The following is a 17,003-nucleotide window of genomic DNA, read 5'->3' as shown; positions in this document are numbered from 1 at the left end:
TACAATAGTTATAATTTGTGTGTATATATATATATATACAACCCGGCTCAGACTGCAACATGGATGGGAGACCAGACGAGTTAAAAACGATAGATATATATTTAAAGAATAACAAATAAGCTGCAGTGGAGAGCAGCCAGCCAATCAAGGGAGCAACCTCTGTCTTCAGGTGTTGCCTCCAGACTCAGGTGTGGCTCATCAGCTGATGAACAGCCTGAAAGACAAAACACAAAGCAAACAAGACAGCGACCCCTCGTGGAAAGGATATATATATAGATATACATTAACATATTAATTGGACGATCTTAGACACTCATAATATACATTGAACTCGGTTCACGGGGTTTTCTGGTCCACTTTTTTGCGTCGTTGTCAGCCAACCTGTGGAAACGCTGCTCCGTGTTGTACGTGTTGTACGTGCTATGGCTGAACTCGTGGAGGAGGCGGGGTTAACGTCGTAAAACCTGCAGAAAGAACACAGTTCTGCCGGGCGGTGCGGAGTAGTAAAATAAGCGCTCACTTGTACTCCCCGAGCGGGGCGGAGTCAGACTCTGGTGACTGCTGCCTGGTCCCGTTCACTTAAGTTTTACTCAAGGTAGCGACACCTGCATTAACCCCGTTTTAACCACCGCTTCACTTAACTAGTTAACGGCCATTGTTTTGTTTTCACCCGGGTGTGTTGTCGTGAGCTCGGGGGGTCAACATGTGCTCGATGGACTTGGAGAAGCTGAAGATGACGGGTGCTGGTCGATGCATGGCAGTGCTGACCAGCGGTGGAGATGCACAAGGTGACGTTTACCTCACACACATGAACACTATGTTGCACTTCGTAGACTTTAAATACGTGTAGCTATTCCGCTATTACTTCATGTAATATATATATATATATACATATATATATATCAACATAAGCATTCAATGATAATAAGTGGTTTGTTTACTGAGAGGAGTGAATACCATTTGACAGTTGTACAGACCGTCACGCTAATGGGTCAAAGGTCGTGTGTGGGTCGCACATACAAAACCTGGCTGCGGTCGAAAAGTCAAAAAATGACCCTCTGACGTTTTCCACTAAGCTTTTAACCATAAACTCTATGGAAAACGTCACCGGGTCATGGAAAGATGTGAAGGAGAATGCATGAGTTAGGAAAGGACACCCGTTGTGTTTAGGCCCAATCGTCCCACTCAGGCGCGCCCTGCAGACATGTTGAGACCTTTTCGTGAATCCATTTCTGCCGACTTTGCCAAAGGGAATTACCCACAATGCATAGCAATGTGTAGTTAAACAAGAGGTTACTAGAGGAAGCATTGTAAACAAAACCAAAAAAGGTAAACAAAGGGTAGGGCACATGGGCGTTCAGTCTGGCAAATTACATTTATTAAAAATCATTAAGGATTAAAGATGGACCATGAAAATACATGAAATCGGAGGAATGGAAGCTCATGTTTTGACAAAATCGAGTAAATTGCAACTATCCTCACTCCAGGGATGAATGCTGCTGTCCGAGCTGTGACCAGAATGGGCATCTATGTTGGGGCCCAGGTCTATCTAATATATGAGGTAAACAACCCGTTTCTATTAATAGGACCCTATTAAACATTGAGTTACAGTCTTAAGTATTCCTGTTTGACCAGTCTGCATTTTGTAAATCAACACATCATTTGGAAAATGACTTTACAGGGATACCAGGGCATGGTGGATGGGGGAGACAACATCAAACTGGCAAACTGGCAAAGTGTGTCCAACATCATCCAACAGGTAGGTTCAATATTACCACATTAAAAAGCCTTTTTTTCAAGGCAGACAATTTGTCTCGTCATTCTAGTAAAAGTGCAAGCGTTACAAATTACATTAACGATGGCTTTGTTTCATTCACACTATGCTATTAACAGAACCATTTATCATTTTATTATTTGAAACAGTTTTTACCACAGGCGCATGTCTACATCTCTTGTGTAAAAAAGTCCTATTGTGTCTTATTTTCTTCATTTCTTGTTTTAATCTCATTCTCTATTTCTTTCTTTTTTTTATGCGATTTTATTATTTCATCCATCTCCTCTCAACTCTTCTCTCCCTGCCTGTCTATACTGGTTATAACCTGGTAAGGGGTCTTGCTGCATGTTTCAGCCATATCGGGTGTAGAAACAGCAAGTTGCACTTTCTGCATCAGTAAATGGAGCAAATGTGTTAAATTGTACATTATATCTTTTCTAAAAATAATCTATTGTTCACGACCCACATGTTGTGAACCACTGCTGTCTAGGGACTACGGATGGCAGTTAACATTCATCAAAGAACAAACATGTTGAGCGACGACTGCGATCCGGCTCCGTTTCCAATTCCTGCTCAAATTTCATCTAATCTGACGCTTCCATCTCAGATGTGTCACGTCACGAACACCATCAAGAGCCAAAGAAAAATACACATTTCTGTCACTTAGATTGGTATTATTCAGTGACAGATTGCACAGTGTTGTGCATTGTGTGTCTTTATTTGGCTCCTCACTTGTGATATGACGTCTCTGCTGCAGGGTGGGACTGTGATCGGGAGCGCTCGATGCAAGGCCTTCACGACTCGGGAGGGCAGGATCGCTGCCGCCTTTAACCTGGTGAAGAAAGGCATTACCAACCTGTGTGTGTGTGGTGGAGACGGCAGCCTCACCGGAGCCAACATCTTCCGCACTGAATGGAGCAGTCTGCTGGATGAGCTCGTCCAGAAAGGTAAGCGGCTCTCATTGTCCACCTGTCATTGAGCCTTGAAAGATACTCAACCCTCATTATGTTCTCATAGTGTAGTGAAAACAATACGGTGAGTAAAATATCCCTCTTTGCTGAAATATCATTTAATTTTCCAGTTTATTTCACGGCAATACAGATAAAACATTTATTCAACCAAGGAATTTAATCGAACAAGAAGTATCCCACGAGTGCCGATATAGAGGACAACATATAGACGCGCTCTTGGTTTTCGGCCGTCACTAAATGCCACTGAACGTTGAATTATACATTGGTTTAGCAAAAGGTTTCAATTACCTTTCATGAACTGAAAACACTGTGAAAGGGTTAACGTGAAAACACAAGGTAGCCACGCCCTAAAGCCTATCCTGCTTTATCCTATATGTTACTCTAAATGTTAACATAATATACTAAATGAACATACAGTTATAGTCACCCACTGCTGGCCAGTCAAGTTTTAGGCATTTCATCATTGGATTCACTCTTCAGACCCAGAGGTTGCTGCTTGGTACAACAGCGCTGTGTCTTTTAACGATGTATCATCGTGCTTTACGGGATTTAATCGTTAAACACAATTAAGTATCTTAGATTTTAACATGTTGTACCGCACAGATGAACATTTTACCATATTTTAAACTGTGAATGGTCGTCAGGAGGGCGAAGGGAAGGAAAGAAGTCAGGAATGTGTTACTGCAAACCTCCAGGTGGGACGTCAGCTGACCGACACGCATTTAAAGGAGCGTAAAACACAGCCTCAAACTTCTTGTGCAAAGTTCTACATGGTGAAAAGGCACTCGAGCTGCAGCCCAGGGGGGTAACAGCTGCAGCAGACAGCTTCTGGTATACCAGCTGACAGATGTGCAAAGAGGTCTGAGACTGTCATTCAGAAACTGATGTAGGCGAGGGGGATCATGGCAGTGTGTGGGCTTAGGTGAGATGCTTTTTATAAACATACTGCAGAGACTATGATGTGAATTGTGATTTCTTTTAAAAAGTTGATGAGGCTCTTTACTCACGGGAATCACCTGTGCCACCACTTTTATTTTTCCCTGGTTGAGTCGGGGAAAACACACGGGGGCAAACATGGTTGCAGGGGATGGATTCAAACAAAGAGAGACACGGGAGCAAAGGGATATGTGACAGGGATTTTTTTCATAAGCCTAAAGAAACAAAAGTGACAGAACAGGGGAGTCCATAAAGGTGTCACAAAATCCAAGGAAAAACAGAACCTGGTAAATTAAGGAAAAACAGCACACGGCTGTGCAGAGCAGGAAAGGGAGCAACACAGGGAAACTACCACAGGTCTGAGCTGGGAATGCTAACAGAGCAGGAACACGACAGAAGAACTGAGACAGTGGGAGGTGCAGGTGATGAGACGGGATCCAATCAGGGCGGGGCAGACAATCACACAGGCGGGAAAACAATGAAAAGGCAGGAGGTGATGTGAACACACGACCCAAAATAAAAGAAAGTAAATAAAAACCCAAGACTGTGACAGGTTGCACAAGAAATGTACACAGATAAACATAAATGATACAAAATATTTGGCCTCGGGCGACATTATACTGACACAAAGCAGCCAGCTAGTGTGCAGAGGAAATGTTATGTGATGCTTGACAACAGTCTAAATCAGTTGTAGAAGTATTTGTTTTGTATTATACATTTTGGAAATTATTTATAAACGGACAAACAAATCAAAATCTGTTGTTGCCTATTGCCATTAACTAATAAATGGTGCATTTTGTGGTAAGAAGATGATTATTTGCTTTTGCGTATAATAGTGAGCTGTTAGAATGATATTCAACTGTGTGTGTGTGTGTGTGTGTGTGTCACTTCAGGAAGGATCACAGACACTCTGGCCAAGCAGCATGCCCACCTGAACATCGTGGGCCTTGTGGGCTCCATCGATAACGACTTCTGTGGCACTGACATGACCATCGGAGCCGACTCCGCGCTGCACCGCATCATGGAGATCATTGACGCCATCATGACCACGGCTCAAAGGTCAGACACCGTGGGATATTGCACACTCAACGCAGCTGGTGTTTAATTACGGCGCTGTTGTGACGACGGTGATATTCATTTGTCATCATGAAGATGTAACACGGGAGGAAAGAGATCTATTGGTCTCTATTTTAGCTTGTTTTCTGTGCATTTTAGCCACAGTTTACAAATTCTATAGAAAAATTATAAATGATTGCAGATTGATTGAAAGTGAAAATAATTTTAAGTTGCAGTCTAAATAAAGCCAATGTGTATTTATACCTGAAGCGTTGTGATGCAACACGCCCATCGCAGCAGGTTTGGCACGATGTCCGTGATCTTGCTCGCTCTGCTCTCGGCATGCCACCACATGATGACAATCCTCAGTTTATGGATGCTCACATGTTGTGTACCTCCCACAGCCACCAGCGCACTTTTGTTCTGGAGGTCATGGGGCGACACTGTGGGTGAGTACCACTTCGACACACTTCGCTCTCCTTCATACTCCGTCAGTGAATAAAGCTACAGCGCTGCTCCTCCAGGTATCTGGCCTTGGTGTCCGCGCTGGCATCCGGAGCCGACTGGCTCTTCATCCCAGAGGCTCCTCCTCAAGAGGGCTGGGAGGACCGGATGTGCGACCGTCTACAGGGAGTAAGACTGCACAGTTTGTTAGCCCCTGGCACATGTGTAATTGCAAGGAAAGTTGATCTGTTTTGAGAAGAAGCAGCATAGACGTGCTTTGTTCTGGAAACAAATTTAGGACTAATTGCTGAATTGCCTCTGTCGATATGCAGCACTTGGAAGCAGGATTGTGTTCCCTGGTTTCATGGCTAACATGTGTGTATGTGTTTCCCTCCAGAGCCGCACAACGGGGTCGAGACTCAACATTATAATCATCGCAGAGGGAGCCATCGACATAAATGGCAAGCACATCTCCTCAACCTACGTAAAAGATGTAAGTATCAGGATCTGAGAAGAAGGGTCTGGTTGATAAGTGTCTGTCCTGTACGTAACAGATGCCAGTGATGTCGGAATACAATTCAAAGGCTGAAGGAGCAGAGGGCCGTTTCCTCTCAGATGCGTGTGGAGGACTTCTCTCTCTCGGTAGCTCTGTTGCGTATTCCTAAGTGACAAACCTGTAACACACTAAAATGCTCCCTGTGTGCTTGAAGCTGGTGGTACAGAGACTGGGCTACGATACCAGGGTGACGGTACTCGGCCATGTTCAGCGAGGAGGAACTCCATCAGCATTCGACAGAATCCTGGTGAGCTGGACAACATATTGGTGCAAAATGCTGCTATGACACAAATGCTGAGGCCATACAATTATTAATTCAGCAATAGTTTGCAACATAAAACTGCAGATCTAAACTGCACCAATGCCTCTCATGTGGGCATATTATTGTCCTCGTAACCAATACGATATCTGACTGATGCGTCCACATTCGTGATCTTTGCATGTAATTGCTCTCTTGTGTTTTCAGAGCAGTAAGCTGGGTGTGGAGGCGGTGGTCGCCCTGATGGAGGCCACGCCCGACACGCCGCCGTGTGCCATCGGCCTGTCGGGTAACCAGGCTGTTCGGCTGCCTCTCATGGAGTGTGTGGAGATGGTGAGTCCCTCTCCTCTCTCCTATAATTGTAATGCACATATTTGGAAACCGTGGGAGGTTGCTGTGATTTTGGACCGTGCTGTCATCCGCAGACTAAATTGGTGCAGACGGCCATGGACGAGAAGAGGTTTGAAGAAGCTATCAAACTGCGTGGAGGGTGAGAGCCGAGATGGTTTTTCATGATGACTTTTTTTTTTCTTCCTGTGCAAATAATAAACAAGTTAAAACTAAAACAATATTGATTTCCTTTCAGGAGTTTTGAGAACAACTGGAAAATCTACAAGCTTCTTTCCTTACAGAAGCCCGTCCAGTCGGAGGTCGGTCCATCACTATCACGAACAAACACAGTGTGTAAATGAATTGTCAATGTTGAATTCCAATGTGTTTCTTGATGTCGTGCTCCCTCAGAGCAAAGTCTCCTTGGCTGTGCTGAACGTGGGCGCTCCGGCTGCAGGGATGAACGCGGCGGTGAGGTCCGCTGTGAGGTTGGCGCTCTCTAGCGGTCAGAAGGTCTACGCTGTCCACGACGGCTTCCAAGGACTCGCCGATGGAAAGGTGAGGGCCTCCACCCCCACATCAACCACGCGGCAGTAGATCTCAGCAACTGTCCGGTACTGACGCGCGTGTGTCCGCAGGTGGTTGAGATGGAGTGGCACAGTGTGGCGGGGTGGACGGGCCAAGGGGGCTCACTGCTGGGCACCAAGCGGTGAGGAACAGTTTGACACTGGTTTCTATTGTTGAAGTAATCTTAGGAGTACTTCAACAGTTTGGTATTGTACTTCCATAAAGTTATGCAGACAGAAGACCGATTTTAGCTGAGAGAGGCAGGAGAGAGGCAATATGACAAGGTGTACCGTTTTATTAATTATTGTCACGCCATTTATACTGTGCTTTGGGTACCTGGGTGTACTGGCCGTTGAATGAAATGTGAAAAATATATTTGCAGGTCTGCATTAAAGCCAAAATGCAGTTCTAATTCAATTATTAATCATGTATACTTTTTGTACCCATATTTTTCATCAAATGTACTTTATATTCCTAGCTTTTCAAATATAAAGAATAATCTGTCCTGGGATAAGTGTTTCATGAGTATTGTGTGTTAACTTCCCATAATGCAACCTTCTCACCCACATCTTTCAAATCCAAGGGCCCCAGTTTGTAAAACAGCCAGAGGCCACGGAGATGTCACTCGGGTTCAGATTTGACAAACCTTTATTTCGAGCCACAAGATAATTCAAACATCTTCTTACAGGCTGTGCGTTACAAAACGTGCCGAGCAAATTGCCACTTTGTCAAGAGTCAAGAGTGTCTCGTCAAAGGATTTTCGACTTCTGTCCCATTTCAGAACTCTCCCAGAGAAACACATGGAGAAGATCGTGGAGACCATCAGAAAGTTCAACATCTCGGCTCTGCTCGTCATTGGAGGGTTTGAGGTACAAGACGCATCCTCTAACAACCAGACTGGCAGTAGTCGTATATTATTTCACGGCATCAACGACACATCAAAGAGGTTCTCTCATCTCTCGGTGACGTTCAAAGGGGTACGCAGGTGTGCTGCAGCTGTTTGAAGCCCGGGGTCGCTACGATGAGCTCTGCATCCCCATGTGTCTCATCCCGGCTACCATCAGCAACAACGTCCCTGGAACGGACTTCAGCCTGGGAGCAGACACCGCTGTCAACGCCGCCATGGAGGTAGTGATGCTGAGCAGACGGCAAATCACCGATGTGACTGTGATGTTTCAGGATTAACACCAGGAGAGACTTTGCCAGGCCAGGAAACATGACGCGTAATATCAGCTGCCGTATTACGAAGGTACACTTTGAACTCGGTGTACTAAGTCAAAACAGGGCTGACGGTGAGTATTTAGAGCTTTAGCTTTTCATCTTTAGATGTAGAGGAAGGAAGTTGGGTCAGCACTCAGTTCACCCCTGTTCTTCTATATTAAGCAACACCTGGATGCAGCTCATAAACAACACACTAGCTACGACTACATTCACGCGGCCATTGTTGCTTTCTTCCTCAGGGTTGCGACAAGATCAAGCAGTCTGCCTCTGGGACCAAGAGGCGAGTGTTTGTGGTGGAGACGATGGGCGGGTTCTGTGGATACCTGGCGACCTGCACTGGTATCGCCGTGGGCGCCGACGCAGCCTACATCTTTGAGGACCCCATCAACATTCAGGACCTGAAGGTGAGACCAGAAGACAAACCACCGCTGGTTCTTTTCTTTTGTCTCTCGTGGTAACGGCTTTCTGTCTCTTCTCATTCGTAAAGACCAATGTGGATCATCTGAAGGAGAAGATGAAGAAGGACGTCCAGCGGGGTCTCGTCCTGAGGTGCGTGACAACAGCTAATGTGGATCTTTTCATCCATGTTTCATCTGTGTTTTCACCACCTTAGTTTTCACATTCACTTCACACAGAGCTGAGGCTGATGGAAATGTTTGTAGTTTGCAAATGTTTTGTCATAAACCAAATTATTAGACACACTGGATATTTTGACTAGATTATGGCGCCATTTGTTATTAGGATTTATCTTCCGGGCAACTTTATTGTTGTATAACATTTCATAGCAATTTACTTCATAGCCACACTAGTAGTGAATTAACAAAAAAACTAATTTCAAAAAAATGTTTTATATACTTACATGTATGGACGATATCACACTGTATATATTTGAAACATTGTCCATTGGAGTTTTCACTGAGTTGATCGTTGTCTCTGTCCTAACAGGAATGAAAAATGCCACGAATACTACACGACAGATTTCATCCACAGGCTGTACTCGTCCGAGGGGAAGGGCGTCTTCGACTGCAGGGTCAACGTGCTGGGGCACCTTCAGCAGGTACAGGGCCGCCATGCGAGTCAGAAATGTGTTCAATTACAGTCGCTTTACAAGTGACACTCATAAACTGAAGAGACAGAATAATAGATGTATTACCTGTGTGTGTGTGTGTGCTCCAGGGAGGGGCCCCTTCCCCCTTTGATAGAAACTTTGGCACTAAGTTGGGTGTGAGGGCTATCCAGTGGATTTCAGAGAGACTGACTGAAAACTTCCGTCAAGGTAGTTCCCGTTTAATGTCAACGTCGATGTCTATAAATCACAGCAACGTTATGGACAAAGCATGAATGATTGTTTCCGTCTCCCCGCCAGGCCGCGTGTTCGCCAACTCCCCAGGTACAGCGTGTGTGCTCGGCCTCAACAAGAAGGTCATCTCCTTCAGCCCCGTCACTGAACTGAAGGCTGTCACTGATTTTGAGTAAGCAGTGTCACAGTTTTTGCCAAACCACCAGAGTTCATGATGAATGAGTTTTCATGACGTCTGATTTCTGCCCGTTTCCCAGGCACCGGATGCCCAGGAGCCAGTGGTGGTTTAATCTCCGGCCGTTGCTCAGAATGTTGGCCAAGTACCAAACCAGCTTCTGTGAATATGTCCCTGGAGAGATTGAACATGTGACCGAGCGCTCCATCAGCATTGACCATGGGTTCTAGGCTCTCGCTGCACTTCTGACCCGTACTTGCCCAGCCAGTTTCTAGGCAGACTACATACTTTAGGAATGGTTTTGAACCCACAGCTGAGCATGTTAACAGGACTGAAGAAGATAAACGCTGCATCATAGCAGCTCTGAAAATCTACTTAAGTATTCATTTATCAAGAGCAGATTTTTTGTAATTAAGCCTCCGTGTTGCTAAATCCGGTGTGCCACCAGCTAAAACCCTTTTAGATGTACTACTGAATATATTAAATAAAGCAGATGTATGTGGTATGGAACGACCTGAACAAGATGGAACTTTAAGTAAAATATGTGTGTGTATAATTGATGTTATCCAGCTACTTCTTTGGAGCCCTTCTATAATATACACAAGCATTAAAATGGTCCAGTGGGTAGTTTGAGTTATGAATTCATGTTTGACTCACGGTACCAGTTAGATGTTAATTTCATTTTATTTATACACTGTAATAAATACTTCTGTCATTAATGGATGGAAATGAAAATCAACAGTGTAAAACGTAACTACTGTACTTACAATAGAGAAATCTGTAAAGAACTATGAATGTATGTTTGTATTATTAAATTAATGTCATTTAACAGTGATACTGTGAACTAAATCTTCTTTGAAATGTGTGAAGAGATATTGAAATAAGATATTAAGTTAAACAGACAGCCGAATACCATTGAACAGAACAAAGCTTAAAACTTAAGTTGCATAACCATTTTAAACTGTGAACCCTTACCTAAGATTTGTCATCAACTACTATATGAGAAGAAAATAAGGAACAAACTGGTTTTACAAACAATAATTCAGCATGTCAGATGTTTGACCTCCAATTCTCAAAAATTGAATGCAAAAGGAAAGTCCTCCGTGGTGTTGGTGGTTTGAGGGCTTTTGGAGGCGAAGGCGAACTGGAAGGCTTCACTCTGCTCTGGTGGTCCAAACAGGAACTCCGGACCTGCAACATCATCAGATACGTACCCGTCTGTCTGATCGGGAAATACACGTCACAAGGAAGGCGGGATTTGATTTGATACGTACTGGTTGAAGACTTTGGTTCTGTAGTTTTCTGAAAAGACACGAACATACAGTAGTTTGGTATTTTGTTCTAGTAGCATTGTATGGAATGTAACGGGGTGGAAACACAAGCGCAGTACCTTATCGTTGAAAAAAGGGAAGGCAAAAGCGAAAGGGGACTCCTGTAAAGAAGCTTAAAGGTTAATCCAAAACTGAGAAACACATTTCTGTCAAATCACGTCTTCCTTCCGCTCGCTCCTCACCTCCTCCTGTGAATTGCTCGCGTCAAATCCAAACCCAGAGAAGCCCGGGGTGCTCGGCTCAGAGTTCAGAGAGAACAGGAACGCTGGAGATTTGCTATCGGAGGGGCCTTGACATGGGGAGCCAGCGGGGCTGAAACTGGAATGAAGCAATAACACTGCTCTCTGTGTCCGTCTTGACAGTGATTAGAAGTGTTGGACCAGTGAGACGAAGCCTTACTTAAATGGGAATGTTGGGGTTGAAGGCACAGCTGCCGTTTTCACCGGGGGCGCCTGAGGATTGTTGTCTTGAGATGACGACTGAGGAAAAGCAGCGAGTCCCTCACCAAGGTCCTCCTCGCTCATCGCCTGCTCTTCATCGAGAGCTACTTGTTCCTCCACCTCCGGTGCTGATACAGTGGATTGCTGTTCGCATGCAGAAAACACCTTGAATGTTAAAGCATTTCCAACAGCACAAGTTTAAATGGCTCAAGTAGCATTTACATCATGTACCATAACACATGATACTAGAGATTTACACAAATCAACGGTCAATTTACATTTGAAAAATGTAAAAGCAACATCTCTTTACAGACACTATGTAATTAGTTATTCTTCATCAGAGGTGATACTTTGGTGGAAATCTTTTTTCAACAATCAAGAGTTTACCGACAGACATCTGTGGGTAACCCTCGGTAACTTGAGATTTATTCTGGAAAGAGACGATGCTGCTCTGCCATTAAATAGTATTCATGACTTTAGTTGTTTTTTGGGGGTACAAAGGGACCTTTTTATATCGTCGATGTATAGTAAAACAAGAACTACCGGGACTTGGTCCTCTTGTTCAGTTTCCTGATCGCCGGTGTGCATCTCATCTGGCTGTCTTTGCTCTGGAGAAAAAAAAATAGTTGAAGTTTGATGGAACATAAACATCCAAACTTGACGTCTGGTGCGGGCAAAGTGTTTACTGAAACACATCGTGGGCTTTCCTCTACTTACCATCCAACGGCGGACGTGCCCACAGCTCATGGTTTTCTTCTCCTGAGGACGGGCTGCAGATGGTAGTCTGCTGAACCTGGTTTCCCTCACACGCCTCTTCATCATCAGTTGCCTCTACAAATGTTTTATTACCATTCTGAAAGATCAATCAAACACTTATTAATAACCACAGGGACAACTTGTGGAATTGGCTCAATATATATCATTCCATTATCCGAATATCATAGAGCAGTGTCAGTAACATCAAACGTAGACAGACATCAACACCACATGATGTACATGGACAAAACAACACACATTCACATATAACAAGATTACATTCACAGTATTTACATAATGTATTTACAAAGGGTTCGATACAAAAGGTTTTAGGAGCACTGTTTGTCAGGGCTAGTGAGAAATGTTCAGAGTTCCTATTACAGTCGAGAAAAGGTGTCGTTTGTTTTTTTAATCGGATGATCAGGGACCTATAGCGTCTCCTCCAGGGCATCAGCTGGAAGAGGTGGTGGGCACGGCGAGAGGGGTCAGAATTTGTTTTTTATTTTGTTCTTTTGATTGTGCCTTTTTGGATATACTGACTCAACCAAGAGGGGGAAGACAATAATCATGGATAATTCGTTGACTTTGAGCTGCTGTTTGTTGCATGCTGCTGTACCAAACTGTTAAAGAAGCGAGTATGCTTCCAATGATGGCTGGATAAATATTCATGTCCAACATTATTGTAATGAAGGCCGAGCTGAAGTCAAGGAATAGGTAGGTGTTGGGTGATTATAATGTAATGTTATAGTGATTATAAGTGTTATAGTGTGTGGCTATGTTAACAGCATCCTCAGCAAAACTATATTGGCTCAGGAAGTAAAATGATAAATATCCATAGAGGGGTGGTGTTGGCCTTCAAATAGAAGAAAATGATGTGCTTAAATGTTTTCATGACCATACATATTTGCACAATTAATCTGAAGTTGCTGAGGCAGGAGATCTTATTTGTTTCTGGTTTAGTCCTTGAACCAGTGTGTTACTGCACATTGTAGGAAGGAGGTGTTAAAATGTGTGTGAACATTGTGCCTGTGGTGAGTGCAGTCTGGGCCCGCCGCCTTCTTCTAGTATGTTTTCCTGAAGGTGGTGCTCACCTCCTCTTGCTGAATCTAGGATGGAGGGTAATGTGGGACTGGAGACTGTTCAAACCTTCCATAGAACTCATGGAGTTTGTCTAGGAGGTCACTATCAATGTCAGACCATTTCATAATAAGCTCTTTTATTCCATTAGCCTCGTTCAATGTATCCAAGTACCTTTGTCTGGTAGAGATGAAGAGAAGAGATATCAATGGAAGAATTACTTTCCTCCTCTGTCTGAGGATCTAATGGTTTGTCTGGTTCCTCTATCGGCTGTTGGCCAGAAACACTAGAAAGAAAAGTGGATTGAATCAAAGTAAGACTACGTTTTACTGGAGTGTCAATATTATTTGATATCTATAAAATTAATTGAAAGATACCCGTCTGGTGGTTTCTCAGTGGAAGAAGAATCGATGGCTGGACCTGGTCAGGTAGAAATTTGCATCAAGAGCTGTAAACACTGCAGCTCGACCAGAGCAAGTTATGAAGACATAAAAAGCATATTACCAGTGGGTTGGTCCAGCTCCATCTGTTTCATTGTTATTTGATCATCACAACCCTTGATCCTAAACTCAATCTCCTCTTTTTCAGCCTGCAGCGTCAGGAGCTTTTGAGCAAGAGGATGTTGGCAATAATATTCTTTGTGCGACTGGAAGGTATTCCTGCAGCTTGCAATTCTCTCTGCAAAGACTTCCCTTTTCACAATACAAATGAAGAACAGTTCAGCGTTGTTTATTATTGCCCACAATAAAATACAAAATAAACGCCATTCTACACGACAGCTATCTGAACCTACAGGTCATGGTTGTAGCTGGCGTTTCTGCTCTCCAGTTCTGCTTTCAGCGTCTGCTCGTACTGAAGAAGCAGGCTGTTAGTCGCCTTCATGCTGAAGTTACGTGGATGAAAAGCAGTAATATATAAATACTACTCTGCCTATGTTAAGTTATATGTCAAATCTGTAGTATATATAGCCTTGTCACTTTACCTTTTCGCATACTCTTTATTATGTATCAGAGTGCTCTGCTTCAGTCTGATTTGTCCCTCAAGTGTTTTGATATTTCTGTGGATTTGCTCAATGCACGACCTCCTCTCAGCGGCCTCGACTCTGCTCACTGGAGACCAAGATGTGAGCATAGGACACCATTTCACCAACATAAATGCTATCAAACAATTGGGTTAGTTAGCCTGCTTTACATACAATGATCTGCTCTTTTATAATTAGTGACATAAATTAGGTTGATAAGCATGACTGTTCGACATAGAAAACGTTACCTTTATGTTGTTGGTTGACTTCATTCTTCTTTTGGGAAAGCTCCCTCGTTTGTAGAGCTATCAAATACACACAGTCATCTTGTTTAAAAGAACAAACATCTACATACCTGCAAACTCATGAGGGGTGAAAAAGGTGACAACGGGGGGTGCAGGTTACTTTTTCTTTTTTTGTCACCACATCCACGTTGTTTGAAGCCTCAAAGCTTTTAGAACCACAACTACAGTCATTTTATTGTTCTGACCACAAATCTAAATAATGATAATAAACAGTTTAAGAACAAAAGGTCCTCCGCTCTGACTGTAATGATAGTAATAACAAATATACATTGTCATTATATATAATATGGTTAAAGTCATTCATGAACCAACTTCCTTTTTTTTTGCCTGAACAGTCCTCATGGACTTTTCCCTGAATCTGTTCTGTCTCTACCTGTTTGTCACGATACTCATATTATAACTTCTATACATATTACATACCTGCCATAAATATCATGATACCCGATACCAGAATTCAATACAATACCATAAAAACAATATGGTACCATAAATACGAGACTGGTATATTTATCTATAATAGTAATAAATAAAACATCTGTATGGTTCACTTTTTACCAACTTTTTCAACACTTAACAAATGACAGTAATATTAGTATTAATACAGCCAGATATGAATGAAACTACATGGTTCCATCATAGCATTGATTATACACTATGAGGCCGTTAGTCTCTGACCAGATGATCCACAGTTCATCAGGATGAGCAGCTGTAGAGTTACAGAACTTTACAGACTGAAACATTTCACTTCTGGCATCTTTTTATTTTTTAAGCCGAAGTCTCTAAAGCTGCGCCACTTCTCTGGCTGTGAGCTGCGCAGCGCAGTGTGCGCAGACAGCTCGACACGGAGCAGCGCGTGCGCTCTGATCGCTCTCTTAATGAAGTATCGATACTAAAAATATGCTAAATCACATGGTGTTTAACGTACGGGTACTTTGTTAGCGTCGCTACACCGTGCAGCGTGACAGCAGCAGATGTAGCGGGCTAACATTCAAGCTAACCTGAACCCCCAAACGATGTCGACATCTGAACGCTGATTGGCCGAGACGCGACACGTCCCATCAAAGATGTTTTATTGCGAAGAGCACCACTTCACACTTTTCTCCGCGTCTCACTGCAATCTCAACGGCAGCGGGCCAGGTGACCCCCCCCCCCCCAAACAAAATATTCGGATCTCCACGATTCACGTGGATGACCTATTTTGAGTTCAAAACGGTGAATTTCACCGAAAGGTGACAAGTTTGCAGGTATGCATCTAGTTGTATTATTATTAGTAATATAAGCATAGCACATATCTCTTTACATTAATTATGTGTAGGTTATTTAACGTTAACCTTTAGCTTCACACCAAAACTAAGTTAGTTAGCCATTGGCGGTTAGCCAGTTAACGTTTAGCTAGCGTCAAACTATCAAGTTGCATCAAGCAAACGTTTACTGACAACTAACTAGTGTAAATCTGAAATAAACGTACAATAAACTCATTAACTCAACTCACCAAACTGAAAAAGCAGGCCGTCGATGTTATTCAGTGAATATTGGTCGTTCATTTTCACAGCAGCTTCACCTCTCAGCTCCCGGCAGGCTGCTGTCCGCGTTGCCAGGTCCGATCAACAGGTGTCCAATCACAACTTAAAACCGGCCCAAATCATAACGTTATCAGTAAATCATGTAAAATAAAGGTATATAATTATCTTATATATGAATCAAATAACCAAAGCGAGTATGTTAGATACACAGGCCCAGTGTCACAGTGTGACTCATGGCAAAAAAATAAAATAATTGTGACTATAAATTTTTTTTTATTGTTTTCACCCTAGTTTTAAAACCCACGCAAATACAGACAAAAACAACCCACATGTCATCGTCATCTACCTGTCTTTATAGACAGGCTATGCTACCAGCACAATGCTATTTTTTTCCCGCCCAACTTAATCAAAGTGGTACAATTGGGCGGAAACCTGCCGGATCTGGCAACCCTGGTTGCGGTTTTCATTGCCATGTCAGACACGAGGAGACGTTGACCCTTCACACGTTTACTGGTGAAAGAGAACAAAAAGACAATAAAAACGACAGATTTTCGGGCCACAGAAGAGATAGAAACATTCACTCCTACGTCTATAACCATTGGACTGAAAAAAGTGGTTTTCCAGTGTGCAGTGAATAGGATATTGATGTTGATAATATATGATATTATTGTATTCTAATTATGATGCATTATGTATGCGTCACTTTATTGCTGCAGCTGCTAGAAATGGCGGTCATTTAAATTACTTTGTATACAGCTGGGTAGCTAAATTAATTATTTGTACTATTTATACACAAGTACAGAAGTATCCGCAGCAGAAAAAGTATCCTGCCTTATAGTTAATCTGTTCATATGTCACAGACGCATCACGTGTAAATTGCTATACATATTCATCTGAGGGGGTTGATTACAAAGTGATATATGTGATTTGTATTGTTGGTCTTTATGGTGTTCCCCACGGA

General features: G+C 43.0%; 2 protein-coding genes across 3 annotated transcripts; one reads left to right on the top strand and one right to left on the bottom strand.

Moving 5' to 3' along the window:
• Positions 1–536: 536 nt before the first annotated feature.
• Positions 537–10,424, top strand: pfkla (phosphofructokinase, liver a). Its single transcript, XM_056430192.1, has 22 exons — positions 537–788; positions 1,488–1,561; positions 1,682–1,759; positions 2,532–2,721; positions 4,575–4,740; positions 5,142–5,186; positions 5,262–5,370; positions 5,579–5,674; positions 5,892–5,984; positions 6,204–6,329; positions 6,422–6,486; positions 6,583–6,646; positions 6,738–6,884; positions 6,965–7,035; positions 7,675–7,762; positions 7,869–8,021; positions 8,354–8,518; positions 8,602–8,663; positions 9,060–9,171; positions 9,291–9,390; positions 9,481–9,586; positions 9,672–10,424. The coding sequence occupies exons 1-22, from the start codon at positions 704–706 to the stop codon at positions 9,817–9,819; spliced, it is 2,343 nt and encodes a 780-aa protein (XP_056286167.1). The 5' UTR covers positions 537–703; the 3' UTR covers positions 9,820–10,424.
• A 101-nt stretch (positions 10,425–10,525) lies between these two features.
• LOC130203791 (uncharacterized) lies at positions 10,526–16,082 on the bottom strand. 2 transcript variants are annotated; one of them, XM_056430202.1, is made up of 14 exons: positions 16,012–16,082; positions 14,463–14,519; positions 14,176–14,302; positions 13,987–14,076; positions 13,698–13,885; positions 13,571–13,613; positions 13,368–13,479; positions 12,078–12,213; positions 11,904–11,968; positions 11,320–11,504; positions 11,103–11,238; positions 10,980–11,021; positions 10,864–10,891; positions 10,526–10,807 (listed from the first exon to the last, which is right to left on the bottom strand). In XM_056430202.1, the coding sequence occupies exons 1-14, from the start codon at positions 16,061–16,063 to the stop codon at positions 10,662–10,664; spliced, it is 1,407 nt and encodes a 468-aa protein (XP_056286177.1). In that variant the 5' UTR covers positions 16,064–16,082; the 3' UTR covers positions 10,526–10,661. The 2 variants fall into 2 exon arrangements, with proteins under 2 accessions (XP_056286177.1, XP_056286186.1); XM_056430211.1 differs by having other exon boundaries at positions 10,526–10,780.
• Positions 16,083–17,003: the final 921 nt, after the last annotated feature.

Source organism: Pseudoliparis swirei, chromosome 2 (genome assembly GCF_029220125.1).
Source record: "Pseudoliparis swirei isolate HS2019 ecotype Mariana Trench chromosome 2, NWPU_hadal_v1, whole genome shotgun sequence".
NCBI lineage: Eukaryota > Metazoa > Chordata > Actinopteri > Perciformes > Liparidae > Pseudoliparis > Pseudoliparis swirei.
Note: the sequence above shows the minus strand (reverse complement) of the source record. Positions and strands in the feature narration are given on the sequence as shown.